Source organism: Primulina eburnea, unplaced genomic scaffold (genome assembly GCF_022965805.1).
Source record: "Primulina eburnea isolate SZY01 unplaced genomic scaffold, ASM2296580v1 ctg973_ERROPOS8729711, whole genome shotgun sequence".
Classification (NCBI taxonomy): Eukaryota; Viridiplantae; Streptophyta; class Magnoliopsida; order Lamiales; family Gesneriaceae; genus Primulina; species Primulina eburnea.
In genome coordinates this window covers 1-26,799 of record NW_027331730.1, presented here as the reverse complement: position 1 = coordinate 26,799, position 26,799 = coordinate 1, and the positions used below count along the sequence as shown (strand labels likewise).

The following is a 26,799-nucleotide window of genomic DNA, read 5'->3' as shown; positions in this document are numbered from 1 at the left end:
CTAGAAGATGAAGAAACTATAAATAAGATAAGTAAGCTAAGGAAAGAGTTTCTTCGATTTTTCTGCTTTCGACTCTTTGCCTGAAAGTTTTCATGGCCGCTTGCAGTTGCACTTTTGTACGTTGTGAAACTCAGAGAAAATAATTCACAAGGACGTTGCTGTTTTGAAGAGTGTTGTTTCACGTGTTGTCGTGATTGTTAAAGACATATGCAGACAACACGCATGGAAATGTTGGCTGAAGATCACGTTATGTTACTGCAGTTTTTGGAATCATCTTTTTGCTTTCTTGAATATATTTTAGTGTTGGTAGTTGTTTTAAAAAGCAGTTTATTTTTCTCAAAGAGTTGAGAAAATTGATTTTTTTTTTTAAAACAACCGGTGATTGGTTTTTGTAAACTGAATGTTGTTTTCTATTGATTATTTTGTCCTGAGATACCGCGCAAATATTTATACTTGTGCTCAATTAATCCTACGTTATTTGTTTTAAGTTATTTATTTGTGTGTCACAATATTTGCTGCGTGTTGTCATTAGATGTTATAACATTTTGAGACAACATTTAAATCTGATACACATGATCGTTTAAACCTTCTACATTTTACGTTAAACAAAATATTCCCTGTAATCCACACACGGGATGAAGAATATTGTTGCTTTAATTCAGGATACATGTTTTCTGTAATAAAATGCTTCACTCATATAAAACAAATATATGTTTAATTGATTTTTTATTGATTTTTTAAAATTTATGTTTAGTTTGTTTGGATATTTTTTGTCTTTTTCCTACTAATATAATGAATTTTGTTTTGCTTATTTTTTTATATTTTTTTCTGCTTTTTATTAAGGCAAAAACTTTGTGTGAGACGGTCTCACGGGTCGTAGTTGTGAGACGGATCTCTTATTTGGGTCATCCATGAAAAAGTATAATTTTTTATGCTAAGAGTATTACTTCTTATTGTGAATATGGATAGGGTTGACCCGTCTCACAGATTAAGATCCGTGAGACGGTCTCACATGAGACCTACTCTTTTATTAATCTTCGTGGACTTTTATGATTAATTGTGTATTTTGGGAAGTCGTGAAAAATTCGATACAAATAATATATATATATATATATATTTGGTGAAAAAAAAAAATGAAAATGAGACCACCCCCCTGGCGAAAGTCGTTTGTCGACAAAGACATCGCTTTTCTTTGAAACCCGCTGTTTACTCAGGCGTTGACTCCATAAACTTATCAACGACCCACGTTTTCATTAAATTTCCAAAAGGATACGTGGGGAAGCCGCTCAAAGAGAATTCAATGCCTCAATTTTCTCAGGAAGGCTGGGAATCCGAGCTACAAGCATAGTTCAGAGACAAGAATCGAAATCATATATATTACAGGTAATAACTGATCGTTTATATATGTTCATCTTTATTTGTATGAGCTTCAAAAATCAAAATATTCATGTACGTTCATGGCAGAATTTAAGTGGGCGAAGTTGGAGTGAAGGATAAAACTAATTAAACTGCAAAGCTTGAAAATGGGCCGAAATCACGTTTCGGAGACGGCGACCTCCCAAACTCCCTCTCTCCATTAGATTCTTGAATTGATCATCTGTTGTTTTCACTCTATGCGTAGCACTTTGAAAAAATTGTTTGAATATGTAAGTACCAAATAACAGAGAATTGTATGTTTCGGATATATATGTTGTTTGCGGTGATGTAACACTTAACACAACACACATCGGAATAAATAATTTATCACACAAATACTTTATGTAAAAATATTTTTTAAGTAAATAAATTAAGACACAATACATGTAAACGGGTGCTTATGATTCTGTATATTTGTTTCTCTAGTTAACATGCGTGTGGGAGACATGCATATAATAATTCTTAAGCCCACCTATCTCGACCGACCTTGAGCTTTGAGCTTTCTATTCTTTGAAGAAAATTATTCTTCTCCTCTGTTGTATTTATATACGTAGTATTCATCTTGCTGTAATGTATCTGATGTGGGCTTGAAAAAATACAGGGAAAATCGATATCAATATGGCACAGGTCCTCTAGCTAGTGTAGTTCATTATGGCAAATTGATATCATTATGAGACTGAGAGGTTAATGGATGATTGAGGAAATATATGGATTAGAGATTTGATAGATTGTATCTTAAAATGGAAAGAAATGACGGTGCAGCTGATATTCTTCTTGATATTGCTCAATCAACATATGGAGCAGTAGTTGCTGCAGGAAAAGTCCATATTCAGAAGGAGAATTTCAAGAAATACTCAATTTTCTTGGAGAAAACAGCAATTTTTCTACGAAAGTTGTCCGAGTTCAAAGTGCAAAATCTTGATTCCTTTGATAGTGCTATTGCGAATCTTAAACAAGAAATAAAATTTGCAAAGCATCTTTCTGCGGAATGCAGCAAGCGGAATAAAATCTATCTCCTCCTAAGTTGTAGGAGGATTGCAAAGGAAATAGAGAAAAGTACTAACAATATTGGTCGAGTTATGAGCATATTCTGTTTAGGAACTTTGGAGGTCTCATCTGAAACAAAGGATCAGATTTTGAATCTGTGCAAAGATATGGAGAACACCCAGTATCAAGTACCAGCAATAGAGGAAGAAATCTTGCAGAAAATAGAAACCGGTATAGAAGAGCGGAATGTTGATAGTTCCTATGCGAGTGATTTGCTGAATGGTATCTGTGGGTATATAGGAATCTCAAACGAAAATGAGGAACTAAAGATAGTATTCAAAAATTTCAAGGATGAGATAGACAGCCTCGAATCGAGGGCAGAGGCTTTATGGATGGAACAGATCATTGTACTGCTAGGAAATGCTGATATAGTCACGACCCCTAAAGAAAAGAAGATAAAGTATTTTACAAAACGCGACTCGTTAGGGAGGCAGCAATTGGAACCTCTCCAGTCATTTTACTGTCCGATAACCGGTGATGTCATGGTGGATCCTGTGGAGACTTTTTCTGGGCAGACGTTCGAGAGAGAAGCAATCGAGAAATGGTTGGAGGAAGGGAATCACTTCTGCCCGTTGACAAAAACTTCGTTGAGTAAATCATCCCTACGACCAAACAGAAGACTTCGAGAATCTATCGAAGAGTGGAGAAAGCGAAATATCATGATCCGCATAGCTTCTATGAAATCTGAAATCCAGTCAAGTGATGAGATGGAACAGCTAAATGCTCTCAAGAAACTGCACGGATATTGCATAATGAGTGAGCTGCACAGGGAATGGATTGTAATGGAGGACTATATACCAATTCTCGCCAGCCTTCTTTCTCTAAAAAGTAGTGAATTTAGAGTGCATTCTTTGGCCATTCTTTACTCCCTTGCAAAGGATGGAGATGATAACAAGGTAGATGTCTTTATCTATAATTTTGAATTATTTTCATTTATTTCAGTATTTGATCCTGAAAAACCAAAGGACATATTTTGGAATCAAATTTGATATAATTAAAATTATAATGCCTAGTTGATATCATTTTATCAGGAGAGGATTGGTAACGTAAACCACTGCATCAAATACATAGTTCGCTCTCTTGCACGTAAGGTTGATGAAAGTATACTAGCATTGCAACTGCTTTTGGAACTGTCGAAAAGTAGATTTGTTAACCTAATTGGGAGTGAGCGTGGTTGCATACTTCTCCTTGTCACTTTAGCAAGCAGTGATGATACTCGAGCTTTGGAACACGCTAAGAAGATTTTGGACAACCTAGCACACCTTGATCAGAATGTTATACAGATGGCACGGGCGAAATATTTTGAACCTTTATTGCAGCGTCTCTGTGAAGGTATATGTTCAACATCATCTTGGTATCATTTGAACTTTACGAATTACCTACATATGATAATCTGATACCCACAATACAAAACTGTGTGATTGAATAATGGTAATATTTGGTTAGTTTTGACCGATTGATTTAGGGGGTCAATAATTATTTCAAAGCTTCTCTAGCAACTATCGCATAAACCGAAATCATTGTGATGAATTTGATGTCCCCTCAATGTTCAGAGTCGATTTAACTTTCTCATCACTGAATCTTTATATGTGGTTGGTGGCTTCAAAAGCTGAATTTAATCTAGTTGACATGTCTGTTCAGGACCTACAAGTATGCAAGTGATTATGGCCGAGACGTTGGGCGAGATTGAACTGACTGATCATAACAAGCTTTGTCTTTCTAGAGAGGGGGTGTTAAAGCCACTTCTTAATATGCTTCATAATAGTGATATAGACGTAAATAAAGCAGCCGTTAAAGCTCTACAGAACCTCTCAGGAGTGGCACAGAATGGGCTGCAACTAATTAAAGAAGGTGCTAAAGATCCATTATTTGAGCTTCTCTTTAATCACAACTTGTCGTTCCCTGACTTCCGTGAAAATGTCGCGAAAACGATCATGCACTTAGCCATTTCGACGACTACACAAAAAGCGTTTGAGGATCAGATTTCACTTTTGGAAAGCGAGGAGGATGTTTTTAAATTGTTCTCTCTTATTTCATTAACTGAACCTGATATGCAACAAACACTCCTTCTCACGTTCCAAGCTTTGTGTAAGTCGTCTTCCGGTTTTGCTGTAAGGACTAACCTGAGACAGGTGACATCAGCTCTTTCCAATCTTCGTTTTCTTTCATTTATACCTGAAATATAAGTTATCTTGTTATATTTGATTCAAAGAGTCACCTAATGATACGTTTTTCTTGCCTTTTCCATTTGCTAGATCTGTGCTGTCAAAGTACTGATCCAATTATGGGAATTTGAAGACCTTTCTTTGAGGGAAAACTCTGTAAAATTGTTCTATAATCTAATTCAAGATGGTGGCCATTCAACGTTCTCGGAGCATACAAACAAGAAATGCATTAGTACTTTGGTAACTATAATCAGAAGTCCCACTAATGAAGAAGAATTATCTGCTGCAGTGGGCATAATCTCTCGTCTCCCACACGATCCTCAGACATATCAGAATCTTCTAGAACTTGGAGCTCTAAAAGCCGTCATTGATTGCCTCGCTTGCAGAAGCACTCACGCTTCAGATAAGAAAGGGATCATAGAAAACGCTACCGAATCCCTATGTCGTTTCACGGTTCCCTCGAATCTTGAATGCCAAAAAAAAGTAGCAGAATCAGGAATCATCCCTGATCTGGTGTCACTACTTGAATCCGGAACTTCTTGTACCAAACAAAATGTAGCTATCACGCTGAAACAGTTGTCGGAAAACACAAGCAAGTTGACCTTCATGGACAAAAAAAGTCCTTTCTTCAGTTGTTGTTTGAAGTCTCCAGAAACTACCTGTCCTTTACACGGTGGGATTTGTACCATCGAATCATCATTCTGCCTTTTGGAGGCTCGTGCTGTGAGACCCCTTCTGCTCGTAATGGATGAATCAGACACCCGCGCTCGTGAATCTGCCTTAGATGCGATTTTAACATTGGTTGTCGATGGTGAAAACCTGCAGAAAGGATCCAAGATTCTTGATGAAGCTGGCGTTGTACCTAAAATAATCAAGACTTTGGATTCGTCTAGCTCGGGTATGCAAGAAAAAGCACTCGGTGCATTACAGCGGATATTTAAACTCGTCGAATTCAGAACTAAGTATGGGAAATCTGCAGAGATGTTTCTAGTGGAAATCACTCAGAGGGGGAGTGGTATCGCAAAATCTTTGGCTGCCAGAATACTGGTTCAGTTGGGTGTACTGCATGAACAGTCAACTTTTTTCTGATGATGCATGTTTTTTTGTTCGTATTATTATTGTGATAATTTTTGTATTTGATCTTGGAGATGATGAATATAGTTATAGTAATGGTTTGGAATTTTTTCAGTGAAAAGTTTTCTGTTATTCGAGTTTTAACCATTGAAATAATATCATATTGATAAGAATCACATGTTCAAAAATCAATGGCAAAAACTTTAGTGAGACGGTTTCACGAATCGTATTTTGCGAAACAAATCTCTTATTTAGGTCATTCATGAAAAAATATTCTTATTTGGGTCATTCATGGAAAAATATTACTTTTTATGCAAAGAGTATTATTTTTATTGAGAATATCGTTAAAGTTAACCCGTCTCATAGATAAAGATTCGTGAGATTGTCTTATAGATAAAGATTCGTGACACGATCACACAAGATACCTGTCCTCAATCAAAAGAGTTAATTCAAACACAATCATTCCATTAATTATGTTAAAATTATTTTTTGGAGCATAAATGATCATCCACAGGTTGGCACGTACTTCATTCTGCATCTATTCATCTGGTATACGTGGTAGTTCATATAATCATATTTTGTATTTGAAAGATTTAATTTGTTATTGTGATTTTTATAAGTTTTTGTAAAAATAAAAAAAAATCTTGAGAAGTGTGAATAACTAAAAGTTGAATATAAAATATTTTTTTCGTTTTTTAATTAAGTGTTTGAAATTATAACCATTCTAGAGGAATTTCATACATAGAAGCTAAAATGAATTAAATATGGATGAAATATGAATTTGATTATAAAATTTGTTTTTTCAATTTTTTTTTGATTCAATTCCATGTCACAAAAAATTAGTTTTAACTATTTGAACTGATATGCGTTTTAATTTCAGCTCTCTGAACATTAAAATCAAGAATTATATTACATACACTTAATTTAAGTTGATTGATACTCAATTTAAGTCACTTGATACTTGGAATCATTTATATCACATTTTCAACCATATGTACCTTACTGACCAAAATAATTGTTAACAAATATGTCATACCAAAAAATTATAATTATATACTCAATTTGATTCAATTAATACTTTTTTTTGGTATATTTGTGATATAATCCCAACTATATTTATTGAAGCGATACTTGGTTTGAAATCTCCAACATCACAGTTAAATGTATGTTCAGTTCATGTCAGACCGAAACTCTCTGAAATCTCTGATTCACACAAAAAATGTTTCTACACTTAGTTTGCCCACAATTATTTTTCGAGTGAAATTTGGTACAAAAAAAAAATTGGATTATATATATGATAACGTAGAACCAATTAGTTTAGATCTGATATAAAATATAAAATTTTGAGTATAAAAGTAAAACAACTATATTAATATCGTTATTTACTACTCTTGTTTGTATGCTCAAATATCATATATTAGTATCTGATCTGAAAATGTTTATACTGAAATAATCATATATTAGTACCACATATTTATACCAAATTTTCATTTGAAAATACATGTGTCATTAATACCAAAATTAGTTATACACGTTCAGACAGTCAAAAATAATATATTAGTGTCGTATCTTAAATATTTAGTATTCAAATACATTATATTAATACCATATTTTCAAAGTTTTGTACCAAATTTTTCATCTGAAAAAACGTGTAATTAATATCAAATTTATTATATATATATTTGGACAAAAACTTGTGTGAGACGGTCTCACGGGTCGTATTTGTGAGACGGATCTCTTGTTTGGGTCATCCATGAATTAGTATTACTTTTTATGCTAAAAGTATTACATTTTATTGTGAATATGGGTATGGTTGACCCGTCTCACAGATTAAGATCCGTGAGACGGTCTCACATGAGAATCACTCATATATTTGAGTACTCAAAATCATATATTAGTGTTAGATCTAAAAAATTTAATTTTGAAATAGCAAAAATTTGTGTGAGACGGTCTCACGGGTCGTATTTGTGAGACGGATCTCTTATTTGGGTCATCAATGAAAAAATATTACTTTTTATGCTAAGAGTATTACTTTATATTGTGAATATGAGTAGGGTTGACCCATCTCACAGATTAAGATCCGTGAGATGGTTTCACATGAAATCTACTCTTTTGAAATATAATATATGTTCCAAATTTCCAATGTAATTCATCTGAAAAACACATGTGAGTTGAGAGAATGCATAAAAAAAGAATCGATATATTCCCCTTTTTGAATCAACTAGTCATGTTGTTTTCCCTAAATTACTCGCGTTTCTAACAACAAATTCGAGTCGCGTTTTTCTGAGTTAATTATATCCAGAGCCACGTCGGTCTCCGGCGCAGCTAAAAAAGCCGGCTCCAGTATCAACTCACAATGTACTTTACGAAGCCGTTTTGGAGCGACAGCCTGACCGCGGAGTCGGAAGCCGAGCCCCAATCGCCGGTACTTGAGCTCGTGAAATCGCTGGACAAGCAGAGACTGTATAGAGAGGTGACGCTCGCGCTCCGAACCGGGTTACGGGAAGCGCGCGCGGAGTTTTCTTTCCTTCGAATTCGCGGACTCCGTAGCATTCTCAAGTTCCTCCGATCCGTCGCCGAGTCGGATGATATGATAGATCTGTTTCGTCACTCGCAATCCATTCCTGAACTCCAGGGTAATTTTCATCAATTTGCTCCATGTGCTTTTCTAGAAGTTTTTAATAACTTGTGTTCATGTGGTAGCAATTCAAATATGAGATTAATGTATTTGACTGGTTTATGTTTGTCGGTTATTCATATTAGCAAGCCTAATAGATGGAGTTCAATGGTGGCGAATTTCATCTGTGATTGCTAATTTACTTTAAAGTGCGGTGTGATTGTGAACCATACGATTTAATGAATCTTCTGGCAACGTTTCAATTTCGTATGGAACTTGATACTGTGTTTGAGCTTGATTTGATTGGCAAAGAATTAAATTCAAACCTGGTAGCTTGAGTTGCTTTACATTTCTGCTGTAATTCATGATCTATACAATAGGCAGTGAACCCAGATCTTAGGAGATATAATCATTAATCTCGAGTAATTTTATCCCATTTCAGCCCTATAATTGAAGCTAAATATTGGAGCCTCGACTGCCTCAGATGCCGGTGTTCCCTTTATTGCATAAGCATATATGTTCTTTAAATTTTGGACCGACTTTGTATGTATATCATCTTGAAGAAATATGCAGTATAGTGAACGAATGAACTTTAGAGATATTTATTTAATGTATTAGCTTCTTATTTTTTATGTAACTCATATTTAAAAAGAATACTCCACTTATTTTAATAGGAAAAATCGCTTGGATATTTATTTTACTTGAATTTGCTTTCATGGATTCAAAAGGTGGTGTTTCTCTTGTAGAACCGCATTATTTGGATCGGCAATTTATCATGATGTTGTTATCCAATGATGACACAGGGAGTAATTTTGATGTAAGTAACTAGAATTTGTATGTGACTGGTATCGTGCATGTTACAGTGGTTCCTGTTCTGTTTCAACATTCTCTTAAAGAGATGGAAGACCAGACAGTGACATGTTTGGATCACATATTTACTGTTGAACCCATGAATATAACCAGTCCTTCGACTGATGCTGAAGTGGCTCTTGCACTGCGAGTTCTTGAAGGATGCTGTCTTCTTCACGGAGATAGTGCAATCTCGGCTCATCAACACAAGGCGATAGCCGTATGTGTATACAAGATACTTTTTGCATTGGTCTGGTTATTGTCCAATGATACTTAGAATGCTGAAGAACGTTTGTTCTAACTTTTTAGTTCTTAGCACACCTTTTCCGAAAATTAAGAAGTGAACACATCCAAGACTTTATCTTCTATATATTGTTCTAACTTTTTAGTTCTTAGCACACCTTTTCCGAAAATTAAGAAGTGAACACATCCAAGACTTTATCTTCTATATATATGTATATATATATTTGACGGAAACTTATATATATATATATATATATATATATATATATATATATCTATATTGTGTTTGGTTCCTCAATATTTTTGAAAAGTTCAATAAAAATGTGAATTGTGTTTACTAATACTTGCCTTCGTAGAGAAGGAAAAACCTGAGATTAGATTTGGAGAAAGCCGTATCTTGTTACAACTTATAATTCAATACCATTATTTACATTTTTATGTATCATTTTAGTTATTTTGGTGTTTTACACAAACTTGGGCTCACAAGATTTTACTTATTTTTTTTTATCTATCATCAATCAGGTTTTGATGAGTATATGGTCAACTCGTGGAGTACTTGAGCATGGTGCATGCCTGGATGCTTTCATAACAATTATGCTAGATTCTTCTTCCAATCAAATGGTAGGCCTCATTCATTATATCACTACAAAAATGGTTGGAAAAGTCCGTTTCATAAATAATTTCATTTGTATCCTCACACCCATGCTAAGTTATTTTCGTAATGGACATTTGAAGGCTTCATCATTGATATTTATCGCTTGATTACATGCCAGGACTTTGAGGAATGCGACATCATTGAGGAAGTTGCTATGCTTATTAGAGATAAACAAGTGGATGAAAATCTAAGGTATCTTTGTTCCATGATATATCTTCAAAATCTTGCACACTTCGTGTTGGCTTCTGCAATCTGAATTCCATTATGTTTGTATTCTTGCACGCACCCCTCCATCTCTCTCACTCGTCTGATGGAATGGTATGCAATCAGGCTGAAATGTGGGGAGTTTCTGTTGCTAATCATTGGGCATCTAAATGGAAGAAAAACACCTCCCGTGGTCAGAATACACGAGGACATAAGGCGATTCCTAGGGGAAAAATCTGCCTCCTTAATATGGGCAGCAAGTCAAATTGGATCGACCCAGAATCCAGAGGAAAGATTGACAGCTTTGCATATTCAAGCCAGAAGGGTGCTTGACTCAGTTGATATTTACTGAATGCAAATTCAAGAATGGAGCTGTTCGAAATTTAGAATTTATTCAACTCTCATGAGCATGTTGATGTCACCCACACCGTGAGTGGTTATTTGTTGTTATAGTACATTTGTACAGAATATTTGCAGCATTGAAATATATCCTAGACATGTTTCAATTTCATCTGTGCTGTTAAATTATCCAAAACATCATAAATCTCTTTTGCTCTTTTGTGAGTTAAGTCAAATGCCATAAACACATGAGTTTCATCTTTATCCTCAATCCAACTGCACCCTGGATTTTTTTGCATTTGTTCATCCTTCATATGTTTTCTTATCCTTTTAAGCCGATGCCATCTAGCAGTAGAAGCATATAGATTTGCAAGCATCACATAGTTCGCTGAATTGTTTGGTTCCAACTCGAAAAGCTTAGATGCTGCCATTTCGCCTAGATCCATATCCCCATGAATAACACAACTGTTTAGCAAAGCAGCCCAAAGCACCGTATCCGGATTCATAGGCATACTGTCGATCACTTTGCAAGCTTGTTTGAGTTCGCCAGCACGACTTAGAAGGTCAACCATACATGTATAGTGTTTTAAGGTTGGTGTTACACCATAATTCCCCATCAAATCAAAGAACTCTACTCCTGTATCCACTGCTCCTGCGTGAACACATGACGAAAGAACAGCTAGGAAAGTCACATTGTCTGGTGTACAACCATCCATCAGCATGTCACGGAAGAAAGCAATCCCATCCTCTCCATATCCATGCATCGCATATGCATTTAGCATCGCATTTTGGGTAACCAAATTATAGCTTCTTCCATTAGTCCTTGAATGAATTAGTTTTGCACGGTTGATCGTACCACACTTGGCATACATATCTATCAGAGCTGCTACAATATAAGCATCTGATTCAAATCCACATCTGATGGCATAAGCGTGAATTTGCTTGCCCCGTTCGATCGTGGCTAACCTTGAGCATGCAGGTAAAACTATACCGACAGTATATATATCAGGTTTCACTTTTGAAGCCTGCATCTCAGAGACCAACTGCAGAGCCGACTCATGGTGATCATTCTCCACATATCCTGCGATTATTCCGTTCCATGTATATACATTAGGCTCAAATCCATCGGCTCTCATCTGCTGCAAACAGGTTTGCATATTTTCCATCTGGTTGCATCGAGAATAACCAGAAATTAAAGCATTCCATATCACTATATCTCTTTCCTGTACTCCCTGTAAGGCTATTTCTGCAGATTCCAGTTCCTGGCATCTGCAGTACATGTCTACTAATGCTCCACTCACGAACAGATTTGACTCGAGGCCTTTGATGATGCAATATGAATGAATTGCCTCACCTAATAGGAGAGATTCCGAGTCAGCGCAAGCACCAAGAGCACTCCCCAAGGTAAATGAGTCTGGTTCAACTTCTCCCTTTTGAATTAATTCTGTGAACATTCTCAAAGCCTCTGTGAATCTGAAATTATCTGCGAACCCCGAAATCATTGTGTTCCAAGTAATCAAATCCTTCCTTACACCTTCACCCTCCATTCGATCAAATAGCTCTTTTGCCTTTAGAATCATCCCGTTATCACAATACCCTGCTATCATAGTATTATAAGATACCTCATCTCTCACCGAAAACTTCAAAAAGATCTTGTAAGCACTTTCCATATCGCCAATCCTCCTGTAAAGATCAACTAATCCATTAACAACATAAGGACTAGACATAAATCCATGTCTTGTTATGTATCCATAGATTTCTTTCCCCAATCTCAATTTTTTCAATCTTGCGCTGGCTGGAAGAATGCTTGCTAATATACGTGCATTCGGATGACATCCTGAAGCTCTCATTTTGTACAGCAAATCAAGTGCTTGCTGGTCGTATCCGTTCTGAGCAAACCCACTGATCAAAGCGCTCCAAGAAACAAGGTTTGGAGTTGAGTTACTCTGTTTCGACATCGCCTCCGAAAATTCCATTGCTTCAAAGACCAACCCATTAGCAGCACAGGCTGTAACCATTGAATTCCAGGAAACACAATCCCTTGTCGACATTTTACTCAAAATCCTCTTGGCGTCGTCCAAACTCCCACATTTTCCATACATATCAATCAACGAATTCCCCACGTAATTATGAGAAGACACTCCAATTTTCAACACCATACCGTGTATCTGTCTCCCCAATTCAACCCCTCCATATCCCCCACATATCTTCGACACCACTGGGAAGACGAAAAACTCCAACTCAACATCCTCGAACAGCAACTCCTCAAAATAAATAAAAGCTTCGTGAAAGAGCCGATTATCTAAACACAGGTTAAGAATCGCTGTGTATGTGTACAAGTTCCTGTCAGGCATTTTGTCGAACACTCGAACAACATCCTCGAGACTACCACATTTACCATACATTTGCATCAATTTAGTCCCGACAAACTCTCGCATGTGGAACCCATTTTTGAGCAAGTGAGCGTGAACCTGTTTTCCATATCCTATGGAGCTGCAGGAATCGAGTACGGTAGCATACGCAGTGGAATTTATATCTCCATCGAGCTTGCATCTTATCGGGTTTTGCAATGAAATTCCGTTGGCGGGCTTGCTCCACACAAATGGCGGCGGTTGGGTGGTCAAATTCATATGGATATATTCTTTAATACGAAAATTAATTGAATTGGAGTCCTCGGAAGTTGAAGCTTGAACTGAAAACTTACCGATTCATATATGGCTGCAACACCACTTATCTGCATCCATACGACAATGCAACAATAATAAAATACGAACATAAATCAGATGAAGGAGGGGGATCCTAGCTCAAACGATTAGGTTGCGTTTTGGTTGATCCATTATTTATCTTGTCTAGATAAGTAAAATTATAAATTTCAATTTTTATAAAATATTTCATGTAAGTTAATATAAATTTCAAATTCATCCAATAAAAGTATTATTTAAAATAAATTTTAAATTGTGTTATTAATGAATGTATAAATAAATAATGTGTGAATTTAAGATTCGATCAATTGTTTCACTGCAAACAATAAAACTATAATAGAAATTTATGGTTCATCCTCTACAAACACTACCTAATAATTATATTCAAAAGCTTCTTAAAATTATGTCAATTTATGGTTTTTGGTATCGATGTTGGTTCGATCGATGTAGTAAGGGACTATTTTGACTGCATGTCAATTATCAATGTTTGGCCAAGTATATTTTCAAGTGGGGTATTTCACCATGGAATCACACCAGTTTGGTCAACCATGGGTCGTTAGATCTTACATAAAGTCAGTACCTCGATATGAGATCATATTAATTAGTTCGACTCGATTAAAACCCTTGATTTATGATACCAACTTTTTCCAAATATCTATAGCCTACTTGAATGTCGCTGAAACAAATCTATTTTCGTTCTAATTGTTATGCTGAATTTTCTTAGACCCAAACATGAAACAACTGTAATGAGTAGTAGTAGTAGTAGTAGTAGACCACCGGAGGCAGCTAGCGTTCGAGACCAATTTTGCAAATATAGGATGTTTAAGTATGGGAGCTGGTAAACATTTTCGCAGAAAAGAAATTATTTTTTTAATAAAATAATTGTGGTGGGTAATGGGCCGATTCATCAGAGGATTCAGTGACTTGGAGAGGATACTTTTTCAGCACGCCTGTCGGATGAGAATGTTTGTCGGCCCTACCTTTTCTAATTAAATATAAAAATGTTATTATTAAAATGCTGAAATTTGCTATTGCCAAGTCAAAACTATCAAGTCAAGATAGGTTTTAGTACACACTCTGTGTGTGTATATATATATATATATATATATATATATATATCACACATATACATATATAATATGCAAAAGTGTAATGCTAAATTGCTAACAATTATGATTTTTAGGTTAATAGGACATGTGTGTGTGTATATATATATGTATGTATGTCTGTATACATATACACACATATATAATATAATGTCGGAACTAATGGAGCCACACAGACGTTAGTGGGAACGTGAGTGGCATGAACTTTAATTCTTTGAAAATTTTATAGCCACTTCAATCATAATGTGCATTTCTTGGAAAATTAACCGTCAGCATCGAACTAATTAATTGACCATAACATGAATCACCGAACTTGTTTGTGCAATATGTTTTGAAGAACTCGGAGTTACTATCCTTTCTTATATGCAACACACACATTAGGCGCAATGGAAATATATTCTTGATTATAGAGCTAGCATTTTATGTATTTTGAAAAAGTATTATACATATTTATAGACAAAATACTAATCTACACATAGATATACGAGTGTGTGTGAGTAGTTTTCCTGTGAGACGATCTCATGGATCTATATCCGTGAGACATTTTGACCCGGTTCATATATACTTTGAAAATTAATTTTTTGACATAAAAAATAATATTTTTCATTAGTCTGAGATCCATCTTATAAAATTTATATGTGAGATGATCTCACATGAGTTTTTACGTAATATATAAACATATATAAGAGTGTGTGTTTAAATTGAATCAGAAATAGGGTTTTGTCCATAAACCATTTATAAAATGTTTATATTATTGAGAATACATGCAAATAGTTATTTCATGCATTGTTTTCAGAAATGGATCAGTCGGTTTGATTGGAAATCGGCCACGGGACCGGACATTGCCCAAAACCTTTTTTTTGTCAAACCGGTCAAGAACCGGCCGGACCAGTATTGAACCGGTTAGATTGTTTCACAATTTTTTTTTTTAGTTTAAATTTTAAATTTAAGTTTGGTATATATTATTTAGATTTTTAACTTTGTTAGATATATTATTTTAGTAGTAATAGAACTTATTTGATTTTTTAAACTTCCGAAAGTATATATTTTATTATTTATATAGAATTTAAGATCTTTAAATTTTAAAATATATTATTTACTATATTATATTATTTTAATTTATATGATATAACAGTGTTTCAATCCGACCGTTCTGTTGAACCGATCCAACTGATTAAACCGCTATTTTAGCATAGATCGGTTTTATAAACGGTCTGGTTATAAAACATTGATTTCGTGTACTATATGCTACTCATCATGAATCAAAAAATTGATCTTGAGAAAATTAAGAGAATATTACAATCCTTCAATTTGTCAACCATTTAGTGCTTTTCAATTAATCACATTTAGTGCTTTTTCAAGTCGTCCCTATTAGTAGGGGTGAGTATTCGATTAATTCGGTTACCGTCCGAACCGAATTAGCCATAACCGAACTGAACCGAACCGAAATATTTAGCCATAACCGAACTGATCGAATTAATTTTCGTAACCGATGAAAACCGAACCGAATTAACCGATTAGTTTAAAAAAAATTGTGATTTAACTTTAATTATATATGTAAATTTTTTTTTAACACTACACTTTACACAAATGCATAAAAACATAAAATCACACACATCACAAATGTATAAGTTTTATTTGAACACAATTAATACATACTATATCGATTTTAAAATTAAAAATTAAAATATTTATACAAATTGAAAAATAAAAAAATTTATTAAATAATAATATTTATTATATCGGTTAATTCGGTTAACCGATTTCAAAATTTTGAAAACCGTAACCAAACCGAATTAACCGATATAACCGAATTTTTTTAATTTGAAAACCGAATTTCCGAAATAACCGAACCGAATTTCCGAATTAGCTCGGTTCGGTCGGTTAATTCGGTTTAACCGAAATCTTGCTCACCCCTACCTATTAGTGCTCAATCCATGTCACGTGCTACGTATTCGATCCATACATATATGGTTCCTCTATTATATGCCGACGAAATTAATAAATATTACTGAAACCCCTCGAAGAGCTCAGATCATGGATGACTCGGGACATTAAATGGCATGCCCGGATCATGGTAGGATGGCGGAAAGGGCTCATGAGTTGCAAAGCAAGTAAGTACCCGGGAAATAGTCCATCTGGACAACCAGAGGCCCGAGCTCTCGGGCAAATTCCCGGATGATGACTCATTACCTGGGAAGCCTCGATAGTAATGCCGCACTCGAGTTCGAGAACATGTAAAATTTTACATTGATAAGCGCACCTGAGTGCACCTGACAAAATCATACTGATGGACGTGATGGAAAAGACAAGAAGTTGATGTGACATGACTATAAGTGGTAGGTGGGCACTGAAAACGAGATCATTACCATCTTCTCTCCTGTAAATAACAAGTACATTTTACATTTGAAAAAGTGACATATTCTGATTATAGAGTTCTTGGCACTCACGTATCCTCACATATATATATTTTATACTTCATCTCCACCTGCTGACTTAAGTATTAGAGTGACTACGTCAGACACCCTTCTGGCGCTCATTCACGAGTTCATTTCCTTGTTTGCAGGACATGGTTGTAGCCATATTATACGGAGATATACCTTCACCACAAGATATATCTCATTACTCATATGCTCAAAACAAAAACTCTTATAAGATCCGGTGAATTGCTCCGACTCCACAAGATATATCTCATTACTCATCTGTTCAAAACAAAAACTCTTATCAGATCCGGTGAATTGCCCCGACTTCACTCATCCAATTCGTCCGGATTACATCAATTACTATTTGGAGAAAAGAAACAAACATACAAGGGAGAAGGTATAATATATTCTAACTTATTTGCACCTCATCATTCATTGTTTAATTTACAGTATATATATGTCCTGTAAAATAAGATATATTGCCTAATTAATGATTAAAATAATACCATAATTCTTGGCATTATATATACATACACATTCACATGTGATTGTGGCCAATGAAATAAAGCAATTGATTTTCTTTTCAATATATATAGATCTTAATTCGGTTATCTTTGAGTCAAAGAATTTGGGTTCGAGAGAGTATTTGAATGAAGGATTTGAAATGTCTTCATATTAAGATCAATTTAAAATTCACCATAATGATAAAAATAAATAGTTGAAGTTCGAAATCCTCAGTTTCAAATCCATCTATCTAAATACAATCTAATTTTAGATAATACTAAGTGTATGATAATTACACAATAATTTTTTCATAAAAACAAAAAAGAGAGAACACTTTTACATAGAGCATGTTTCTTGTAAGACGGTCTCATTAATTTTTATCTGTGAGACGGGTCAACCCTACTGATATTCACAATAAAAAGTAATATTACTCTTAGTGTAAAGAGTAATATTTTTTCATGGATAACCCAAATAAGAGACTCGTCTCACAAAATACGACTCATGAGACCGTCTCACAAAAGTTTTAGCCTTCCGCATAAAAGAAAACATAACTTGACCGGAGAATTCTTTTCATAATTAAGCTACAATCTTCGTCAAGTGCTCTACCATGTGATCCGATCCATGCAAAGTTATGAAACATTGACCCAAAAATGGTTATTAATTCGTATTTATTTCTATAAATATATCCTTCTTAAAGCCGCATAATGTGCTTTAATGGTTGGAAGAATCTTATTTTTAAACACAAAATAAATATGTTGATTGATAATTAATATATTAGCTCACTAGTGGCTACGCATAAAAAGAGTCATAATACAATCAACCTACATTATAAAACAGTCTATTTTATTAGTCTTTGTTTCATTCCCAATGGGAAGATCACAAAACATATTAGTCTTGGTAATATAATTAATATTCATCAATCCCACTAAAAATCACTTTATTGTACAACTCCAATAAATTAAACCTAGAAGTCCTAGCCTTTAATATTTTTCTTTCAAAATATCTTTATTGAACTACTAAAAAGTGATTTAAGACATATATAATCATCATCATTACAAGGAAAAAAAAAGAGAGTAAATGCAGTACTATGCATTGGCAAAGTTTGAGCAATGCAAAAAAGGTTCAATTTTTGGCTTCCAATTTAATGACAAACAAGTTCATACGTATATATATATATATATACATACATACGTGTATATATATATTATTATATATATACACATACCTTGCATTTTGACATGTATATATGAAAGCCAGTGGCAAGTTTGATGATTAAATAAGGCAAAAATTGCACATATCCAAGGCCTAACTGTTAGTAGTTCTGATATCATACTGTCAAGGCCAAACTAAAACAAATGAAATCACTCGCAAATTCCAAGAGGAAAAAAAAAAGAAAGAAAGAAAGAAAGGAGAAGATCAGAATAAACAAACAAAAAGAAACACAATGCACAAAATAAAGCACCCAAATTAAAGTTTAAATGTTTCCCATGATCAAATTCTCTTTTTTATAAGATTATACTATGCAGATTTTTGTTTCACCAAGAACCCTCCGGAAGCATTCCAGTCCAGTATCCATTTGATTCTGCTGGCCCTCTATCTTGCTCAAACTGCTCGTTTGTCGAAACAGGCTTCAATTCTTCAAAAGGGAACAAAATCCTTGATGAGTTTGTGTGATCTTGCAGATTCCCGTATCCATTTTGATTATGATCGACTCCATGATCTAACGAAAAACTCAAGCTTGATTTGAATCCATGCACGGGAAAATTGTTACCAGATGAAAAAACTGAGTTAGAATTATCAGAAACTGGTGGGATATTTGTCATGAAAGAACTCAGTGATCCCCTTGAACTGATCCCCGTCTTGAGAAGCTCCATGACTGGAAAATAAGAAGGATTCGAAGAAGTGTTGTTAGGGTTTTGAGATTCAAGATTTTTTGTGTCACTTCCGAATGGAAAAGGAATGAATTCAGGAAATCCATTATAGTGGGATGGATTATAAGCTAAATTCAGGTCCTGCCCTTCATGGATCTTGGAATTCTGAGGTGAAAAATTTGGTGGGCTCGGGACCACTAATTTCTTGGAAGAATTTACGGATGGAAGCACAGTAGAAGATCTTTTGTTTTTTCTTGATCCTCCGCCAACTGGAACATTTCTCAAGGTTCCACCTTCAGTCCAGTACCTTCTACAAGTCTTGCAAAAGTATCTTGGCTGAGAGAGACTGTAGTTGTTGTAATAACAGAACTTTGTGTTTGTAGAACTGCATCTAGGGCAGTTTATTGCTTGTTCCTTTTGAGGCCTCGGCTTCTTCTGATCAACTTGTGGTTTCACAACTCCAATTCCCTTGAAATATGTAAAGATTTGGCAATGAAAAGGAAAAAGGTGTCAAGAAAACAGCATGATATATTGGTCAAAAAATAAAAAATCAACGAATCTTTTGTATACCAATTTTTTTAAAAAAAAACTAAGAATAATTAACCCTAATAAAGCAAGCAAAGGCTAAACATCACGAAACAAACAAAAGAAACAAGAATTAACTACTTTTCTTGTTCTGATCGAATCTTTTTCAGATGATATAAGGAGTAGAAAAAAGGGAGAAAGAGAAGGGAAAAAGGTAAAAGAGAAATTTAATTGAGGGAGCTTGCTAGCTAAGCACTACTTTCCATACAGATGAAAACGCAAAGATAAAAATTCAAGCAAAAGATGATTGATTATGCATAAGTGGGGCTTGTTAGATCAAATTATCTCATCTTCTGGTAAAGCTAGCAATGGACTTTTAAATAAAAATGGCCATCAAGAAAGCAACAAGAAACCAAAAAATTTCAAATCCCAAGTACCCTAGAAAGAAGAAAAAAGTCGTAATGATATCGTAGAAGAAAGGAAAACTAAAGATGTTTGTGTTCGCTTTACCTGTGGCCACTGAGCATTAGTATCCATAGCACTAGAGAATGAAGAAAAAAAGGGGGAGAAAGAGAGCAACTTTTGAGAGAGAAAGAAAGGTTTAAAGCAAGAAAGGTACTTGGAGGGTTTGTGTTGGCGGTAGCTTATGCTATATTGTGTCCGAAGGTAGTGCGAAATGAAGGATCAGTTTTGTCCACTTGCTAATACTTTACTCCATATATAAAGATACACAAACATCGATTCACAACACACTATATCCACACATAAACATACACACACTCACATTCACATCAACATATACGTACGTACACATGATATATAAATATATATAGATAGGAAATCGTGTTTTCGGTTTTATATGTTTGTCTTTTGCGATTTTGATAAATTATATTGTCAAATTTTAGTCATAGTCTTCAATTTTTTTTTTACTACATAACGTTAATATAGAACCAATACGGTGCTGACATATGTGTATATCAGCACATCATATGATAAACGACTAAAATTATCAAAAACAGAAAAATGTTGGACTAAGAATATGTTAAGGAAAAATCTAAAGTTTTTTTTATTTGTAAGTTTAAATTTTTGAAAAATTATATATGACATATAATGATCTTTTTAAAATGACTTTTGCAATCACATCCATTATATTTAATGTAATTTTGACGTTTATCTTCATATGAAATTTAATGTATTTAACGTTTAGGAAGTGAAAAAATTAGAGCATATAAAGTAGATAAGTGTCAAAATAGAACAGGAGAGATGCGTGAAAGAAAATCCATTTCTAAATTTAGCAATTTTGTAAAAAAAAGAAAAAAGTGCTGTGCTGACATTAATTAAGTATGCACTTATATTCTAGTTAATTATACGCTTGTGAAATTTGTACTTTTTGTGATAAGAAGAAGTATATATTTTAGCTAAATTTCATCGGAAATTGGCCTGAATCAGGTTAATATCTACCGATTAGCCCATTAACAAAAATTTGTATACCAATTTACATTAAAAAAAAATTATGAGACCGTCTTATGAATCAATTTTGTGATATAGATCTTCAACTCAGTCCATAAAAATATTATTTTTTAAGCCGAAAGTATTATTTTTCTTTGTAAATATGGATTGAGTCAACCCATTTCATAAATATAAATAGGTGAGATCATCTCACAAAAAACATATTCATCAATTTAATCATTCAACCAATAGTCGATGTATCAAATTGCATTTTATTGTTGTAGATAATTAATTACATTCTCATACCGATACATCGAGATTTTCATTTTTTCTTTATAAATTTTTGTAATATTTGGGAACAGTTTTTTAACTCATTTAATTTATATTTTGATGATACCAGAATTTTATCTCGGGTTCTATTTAGAGAGCGGGTCTTCAAATATTCGTAGCTGAGTGGATCGGGTCACTGCACTGGGTTCTGCACAGACAAGAGGAGGGTTAGGGGCGTCGGAGAGTTTTTCGACGTGACTCCTCCGATACTTAAGTCAATCCAGATAACCAAACTTAAGAATGAGATATAGTGAGCAAGAAAATGTGAAGAGATTAGTTAACATATAAGAATAGAATTTTTGTTAAGATATAACTCTACATGAGATAAGAGACATCATGGGTAGTACTCAATGACCACAACTGCTAGAACTCTTGATGGTGACTACTCTTGCCTTATCTCGACGAGTTTTGATCGAATTACGTATTTATCGGAGTTCTTCCTTTATCGACGAAATATCTCCATATCCTTTAACTGCGTCAGAACTCGGTCTTCCCGGCCACATCAGAGAGTTCAGATCCCTCTAGTGAACAGTATGTGAACTCGAATTGTCATAATTTTCACGAGTCTGGCCCTTCGATATGTTCTTGAGCTCGGCCTCTTTTAACATATACTGAGCTTGGTCTTTTCCAACCCTGGTTAATAAAGAGGTTTGGCATCTAAATATGACAATTTGTGTGGCATCATATTCAATGAGAGATGGTTTATTCATTAATAGGACAATAATAGTGCATGTCATAGTAATGTAATTCACCGTAACCCATTTCCCAAATCCTTAAAATAATAATAATAATAATAATAAATATAAAAATAAAAAGCTAATTATTCTGTGAAAATATTCTTCACGCAAACCCTAATAAATTAACCGCCAAACATTTTTAACGGCGACTGGAGGTCAAAAACCGAGGCGCCACGTGGCACATGGTAACGGGACTCCTAGGATATGGGCCCCCTTTGAGACTAACCGGAGACTGAAACGTCACATGATGGGTCCCACATCAAGGAGCTCATCTAGACCGTCAATTCGGATGGAGAATCTCCACAGATGATTGGACGGTGTCAGACATGTGTCCCGAATATGCGTCACACTCGAGCGGCCGTAGTTCAATTCCTTTATTTCTTAAATCGATTTTATTATATGAATTAAAAAATGGATTGTCATAATTCATTTAATTTATTATTTTTTTAATCGTTATGTTGTAAAATAATAAGAAATATGTATCGGTATATATCTTGTGAGAAAAAAAATTCAAAAATTTATTTATGCAATAGAAAGAAAATACAATCTACTCATATCCTTGTCGAAAACGCACTAATTACTATGTATATTTAGGCAAAAACTTCTGTAACGGTTTCACGGGTTGTATTTGTGAGACGAATCTATTATTTGGGTCATCCATGAAAAAGTATTACTTTTTATGCTAGGAGTATTACTTTTTATTGTGAATATTAGTAGGGTTGACCCGTCTCATAAATGAAGATCCGTGAGTAGGTCTCATAATATTATACTTCTGTACGAACTAACTTTTCGATACCTTGATGAAGTTTTTTTCATAATTCCAAAAACATTCTTTCAATTCCAAAAAACTAATCATCATATCTGTCACGCTCCGAGCATGAGTCACAGCTGCTTGACTGTATAATGAGCCCCTATAACAATTACTTCGTATTCGTCATCATTTTACGAAAATGATTAACCTAAGTTGTTATGGATTCCATTGTAAGCCATTATAAACTCATTTTAAATCTTTAATTTTTAAGACTGTGGGACAACGATATCACAATATCTCTTTCCATATTATATTCTCTCGCACCATTTCAATTTTAAAAATTAATAAATTTTATTTTTCACGAATATCATAATCGCGTGTGTCAAAAATCGCTAGACACGAATAAACAGGTCAATCCCATTTTCAACACGCTTCAAAGATAACTAAACGGGGCAGCGTAAGGAATACGGAGCCGTATCATTAGAATAATTGCGCAAATTAGACAATATCAAAGGTAAGATGGTGACCTTGTCCACCACACATAAAACAAAAACACATCACCTCCCTTTCAAATTTCCTTTCAAATTTCCCAAAACAAAACTCAATTTTTTCCCCTTTTTCTCACAAAAGGATAAAAAGAGTAGACATACATTTTTTTTACATAACAACTCATTTTACACTTTTACTTCAAGGACAAAAGAATTTTCCATTAGTACTACTAATTGGCCAAGTGGGGCCTTTAATTACGACATAAATCTTGATTAACTTAAAATAATCACAAGAATTTAAATTTCAAACATAATACAATAAAGACAAAAACTTATGTGTAACGGTTTCACGGGTCGTATTTTGTGAGACGGATCTCTATTTGGGTCATCCATCTAAGAGTATTACTTTTTATTGTGAATATCTGTAAGGTTGACCCGTCTCACAGATAAAGATTCGTGAGACCGTCTAACAAGAGACATCCTCTATAATAAAAATAAAAAAAGAGAGATATTACTTTTTATTGTGAATATCTGTAGGGTTGACCCGTTTCACAGATAAAGATTCGTGAGACCGTCTAACAAGAGACATCCTCTATAATAAAAATAAAAAAAGAGAGATATTCGTCCCATCGACTCTTAGTTTATATATATATATATATATATATAGATCATGAATGGGTATATATACTAGTGGGGAAGCAAAATCTCAGTGGGTTGATTTGACGAAAACACGCACCAACTCGCTTGAAAATTGTGTATATTTTATTAAAGACTTGGCATCTTCATAGTGCTTTCCTATCAGAACCGATGTAATTCGACATATAAAATCTCACAACAAAATCATTTAAAAATGTTAGTGCTTTGCCAGCTCAACTCAAAAGCTAATCAAGACTAATGTATATAAAAATCCGACCACAGAAAATGGGATTAATTATGACTGATATATAAAGCTAAATTATGGTAGACCTGGACACTGGTTCATTGGTTCTCTCTTGTACTCCCCACGAAAATGGTAAGGGTTCGATCCCTCCCTCCACCCCCTAGATTAGGGTTTCAAAAAAAAAAATATTATGAGGATAGAACAGTATGGCAAAGGGGTGAGGACTGAAGTGTACTTTGTGTTCGATGAGACCTGAGACGAAAAATAAATCTTTTTATTATAGTAATAATAGTAAAGTTCAGTTTGCAAATAACAAATATAATAAACAACACATAAACACACAAGAAACGATATATTACATTAATAACAAGTCAAGAAATATTTAATAATTTAGATATGAAAATATTTATAAAATTTGTATAATTCAGTTGGGATAATTTCTTTAGCAAGCTATCAGTCTATCTTGTGAATGTTGACCGAAAATCATTCTTAATTAAATTAAACTCCTAGAAGGTTCTTTTCATTAATACAACCATGAATATTATAGACAATATAATTAAATATTTGTGAATAAATCATTCATTTTCTCCAAACACAATGAATTTCTATTTTTTCCATTTATTAAATAACATCTCATGATCATCAACTCCGAACACAACTCATTGTCATTAATATCTTAACATCCATTGTTAATATAATTATTGTAGCTCCATAAAGATTTGGTCGAACTAGGTAAAAACTCACTCTTTAACTCCTCCAAATTAAAAAATACAAAACAAAAGTCTCTTGTTGTTTTAAAATTATTCAAATCAAACTTGAAAATAAAATCGAGCTTGATCAATTATAAACACAAATATTCAAATTGGTTTTTCTTTTACTTAATATCAGGCTAGTTTTATATATATATATATATATATATATATATATATATATATATATATATATATATATATATATATATATATATATATATATATATATCCGAGCCCGGGCTCTAAACGGCCTCTTTGATCTCATAAATGGTCTGGCCCGGTCAAGGGCATTGAAAAATGTGCAATGTGCCCAAAAAAGTAATCATCGTCATCATCATAGTTATAGTGAATCATGTGTTCACAATAAGTCCCAACAAATTGACCTCAAACATCGGGTATGTGCTACAAATCCCACTTTCCGGTGATTTTGATGATTTTTTAAGTTGAACTTGATTATGAATGCATTATAACACACAATTTAAAAAAATGCATATATACAGTGTAGATGTTCTCAAACATTAGGTGTTATATATTGGGAAAAACCCATAAACCGCAGAATCCATCACGTTAAATCATTAAGAATTTGACTGAAAAATTAACTGGAAGCGTACCTGAAGCCATAATCCTGAATTGTTTAGAACGTGTCTTGATCTTCCAGATCTACGCGCTCTTTCCTTGAGAGAATCATTTAGTTTCTCTTAAAAACTATTTTCTTAATGGAGGAGAGAATAGTGAAAGTGACAACCCGAGATCTGGGGACCATGACCCATATTTATAGATAATGTTTATCAATATCTTCTGATATTTCTGTTTTAGCCCACCATAAAAACAGAAATTACACTTATGTCTCCACACATTAAAGGCCAACAGCCTATTAGATACATTAAAGCCCAATAACCCGAAACATTAATTGATCACTTTATTTTGGGCTTAACTTAATAGACAACCCACAACACATAATTATTCACATATAAGCCCATATAAATAAATTGATCCAACAATCTCCCACTTGGGCTATATGTGCAACTTTATAATTATGTTTGTGAAAATAATCTTATGAGCTCAAAATTGTTGTCATTCCGAAACGTATCTGTAACCAATCCGGTCCATCAATCACATCAACATAGGATCAAAGCAGTCTTCGCTACACTCAAGGTAACTAGACCCATCAATGGTCACATATGCCAACACAACTGAATGACATGGATCATGAAGTGGATGTGTAGCATCATGCAATGTGACCGTAACATGCCTATTTCCAACTGGTCCTCCCTTTAACCTTATTGAGATCAAACTTTAAATCATAATCAGAGTGTGACTTAACTTGAAATTTATTTCTGCAGAAAATAAATTTACATAACTGTAACTGAAAATGTCTACAACTGAAAAGCATTTAAAATAACAAACTCCTACTAAAACTGAATTTCCTCAATTGACATAACACCCATACTAGCAGTGTTCTCATGAAACTGTTTGGGTGGTAGTCCCTTAGTAAGCATCATGTATGAGATGATATCTACACGACTTGACGTGGCTTTCGCACTAAGTGTAGTGAGTAGATATCAATCGAACCCTGGTCTTCCACACTAGAAAGCTGTGAAAGACATCCTCAAAGAGTTGAGAAGGACCAATAAATTGTTCTTGGTCTATGGGATGGAGAACTAAAATTGGA

At 34.1% G+C, this 26,799-nt stretch overlaps 4 protein-coding genes across 4 annotated transcripts; 2 read left to right on the top strand and 2 right to left on the bottom strand.

Annotated features, from left to right (window-relative positions):
* Window positions 1–1,225: 1,225 nt before the first annotated feature.
* Window positions 1,226–5,798, top strand: LOC140822640 (U-box domain-containing protein 44-like). Its single transcript, XM_073183446.1, has 5 exons — window positions 1,226–1,383; window positions 2,018–3,359; window positions 3,495–3,795; window positions 4,105–4,595; window positions 4,719–5,798. The coding sequence occupies exons 2-5, from the start codon at window positions 2,157–2,159 to the stop codon at window positions 5,715–5,717; spliced, it is 2,994 nt and encodes a 997-aa protein (XP_073039547.1). The 5' UTR covers window positions 1,226–1,383; window positions 2,018–2,156; the 3' UTR covers window positions 5,718–5,798.
* Window positions 5,799–7,949: 2,151 nt separating this feature from the next.
* On the top strand, window positions 7,950–10,781 carry LOC140822647 (uncharacterized). Its single transcript, XM_073183462.1, has 5 exons — window positions 7,950–8,338; window positions 9,183–9,388; window positions 9,934–10,032; window positions 10,185–10,258; window positions 10,397–10,781. Exons 1-5 carry the CDS (start codon window positions 8,059–8,061, stop codon window positions 10,620–10,622), a joined length of 885 nt encoding a protein of 294 aa, XP_073039563.1. The 5' UTR covers window positions 7,950–8,058; the 3' UTR covers window positions 10,623–10,781.
* On the bottom strand, window positions 10,762–13,445 carry LOC140822646 (pentatricopeptide repeat-containing protein At2g13600-like). The gene has a single exon (XM_073183461.1). It carries the CDS (start codon window positions 13,237–13,239, stop codon window positions 10,762–10,764), a length of 2,478 nt encoding a protein of 825 aa, XP_073039562.1. The 5' UTR covers window positions 13,240–13,445.
* Window positions 13,446–18,671: 5,226 nt separating this feature from the next.
* LOC140822648 (dof zinc finger protein DOF4.6-like) lies at window positions 18,672–20,423 on the bottom strand. The gene is made up of 2 exons (XM_073183463.1): window positions 20,251–20,423; window positions 18,672–19,683 (listed from the first exon to the last, which is right to left on the bottom strand). The coding sequence occupies exons 1-2, from the start codon at window positions 20,275–20,277 to the stop codon at window positions 18,880–18,882; spliced, it is 831 nt and encodes a 276-aa protein (XP_073039564.1). The 5' UTR covers window positions 20,278–20,423; the 3' UTR covers window positions 18,672–18,879.
* Window positions 20,424–26,799: the final 6,376 nt, after the last annotated feature.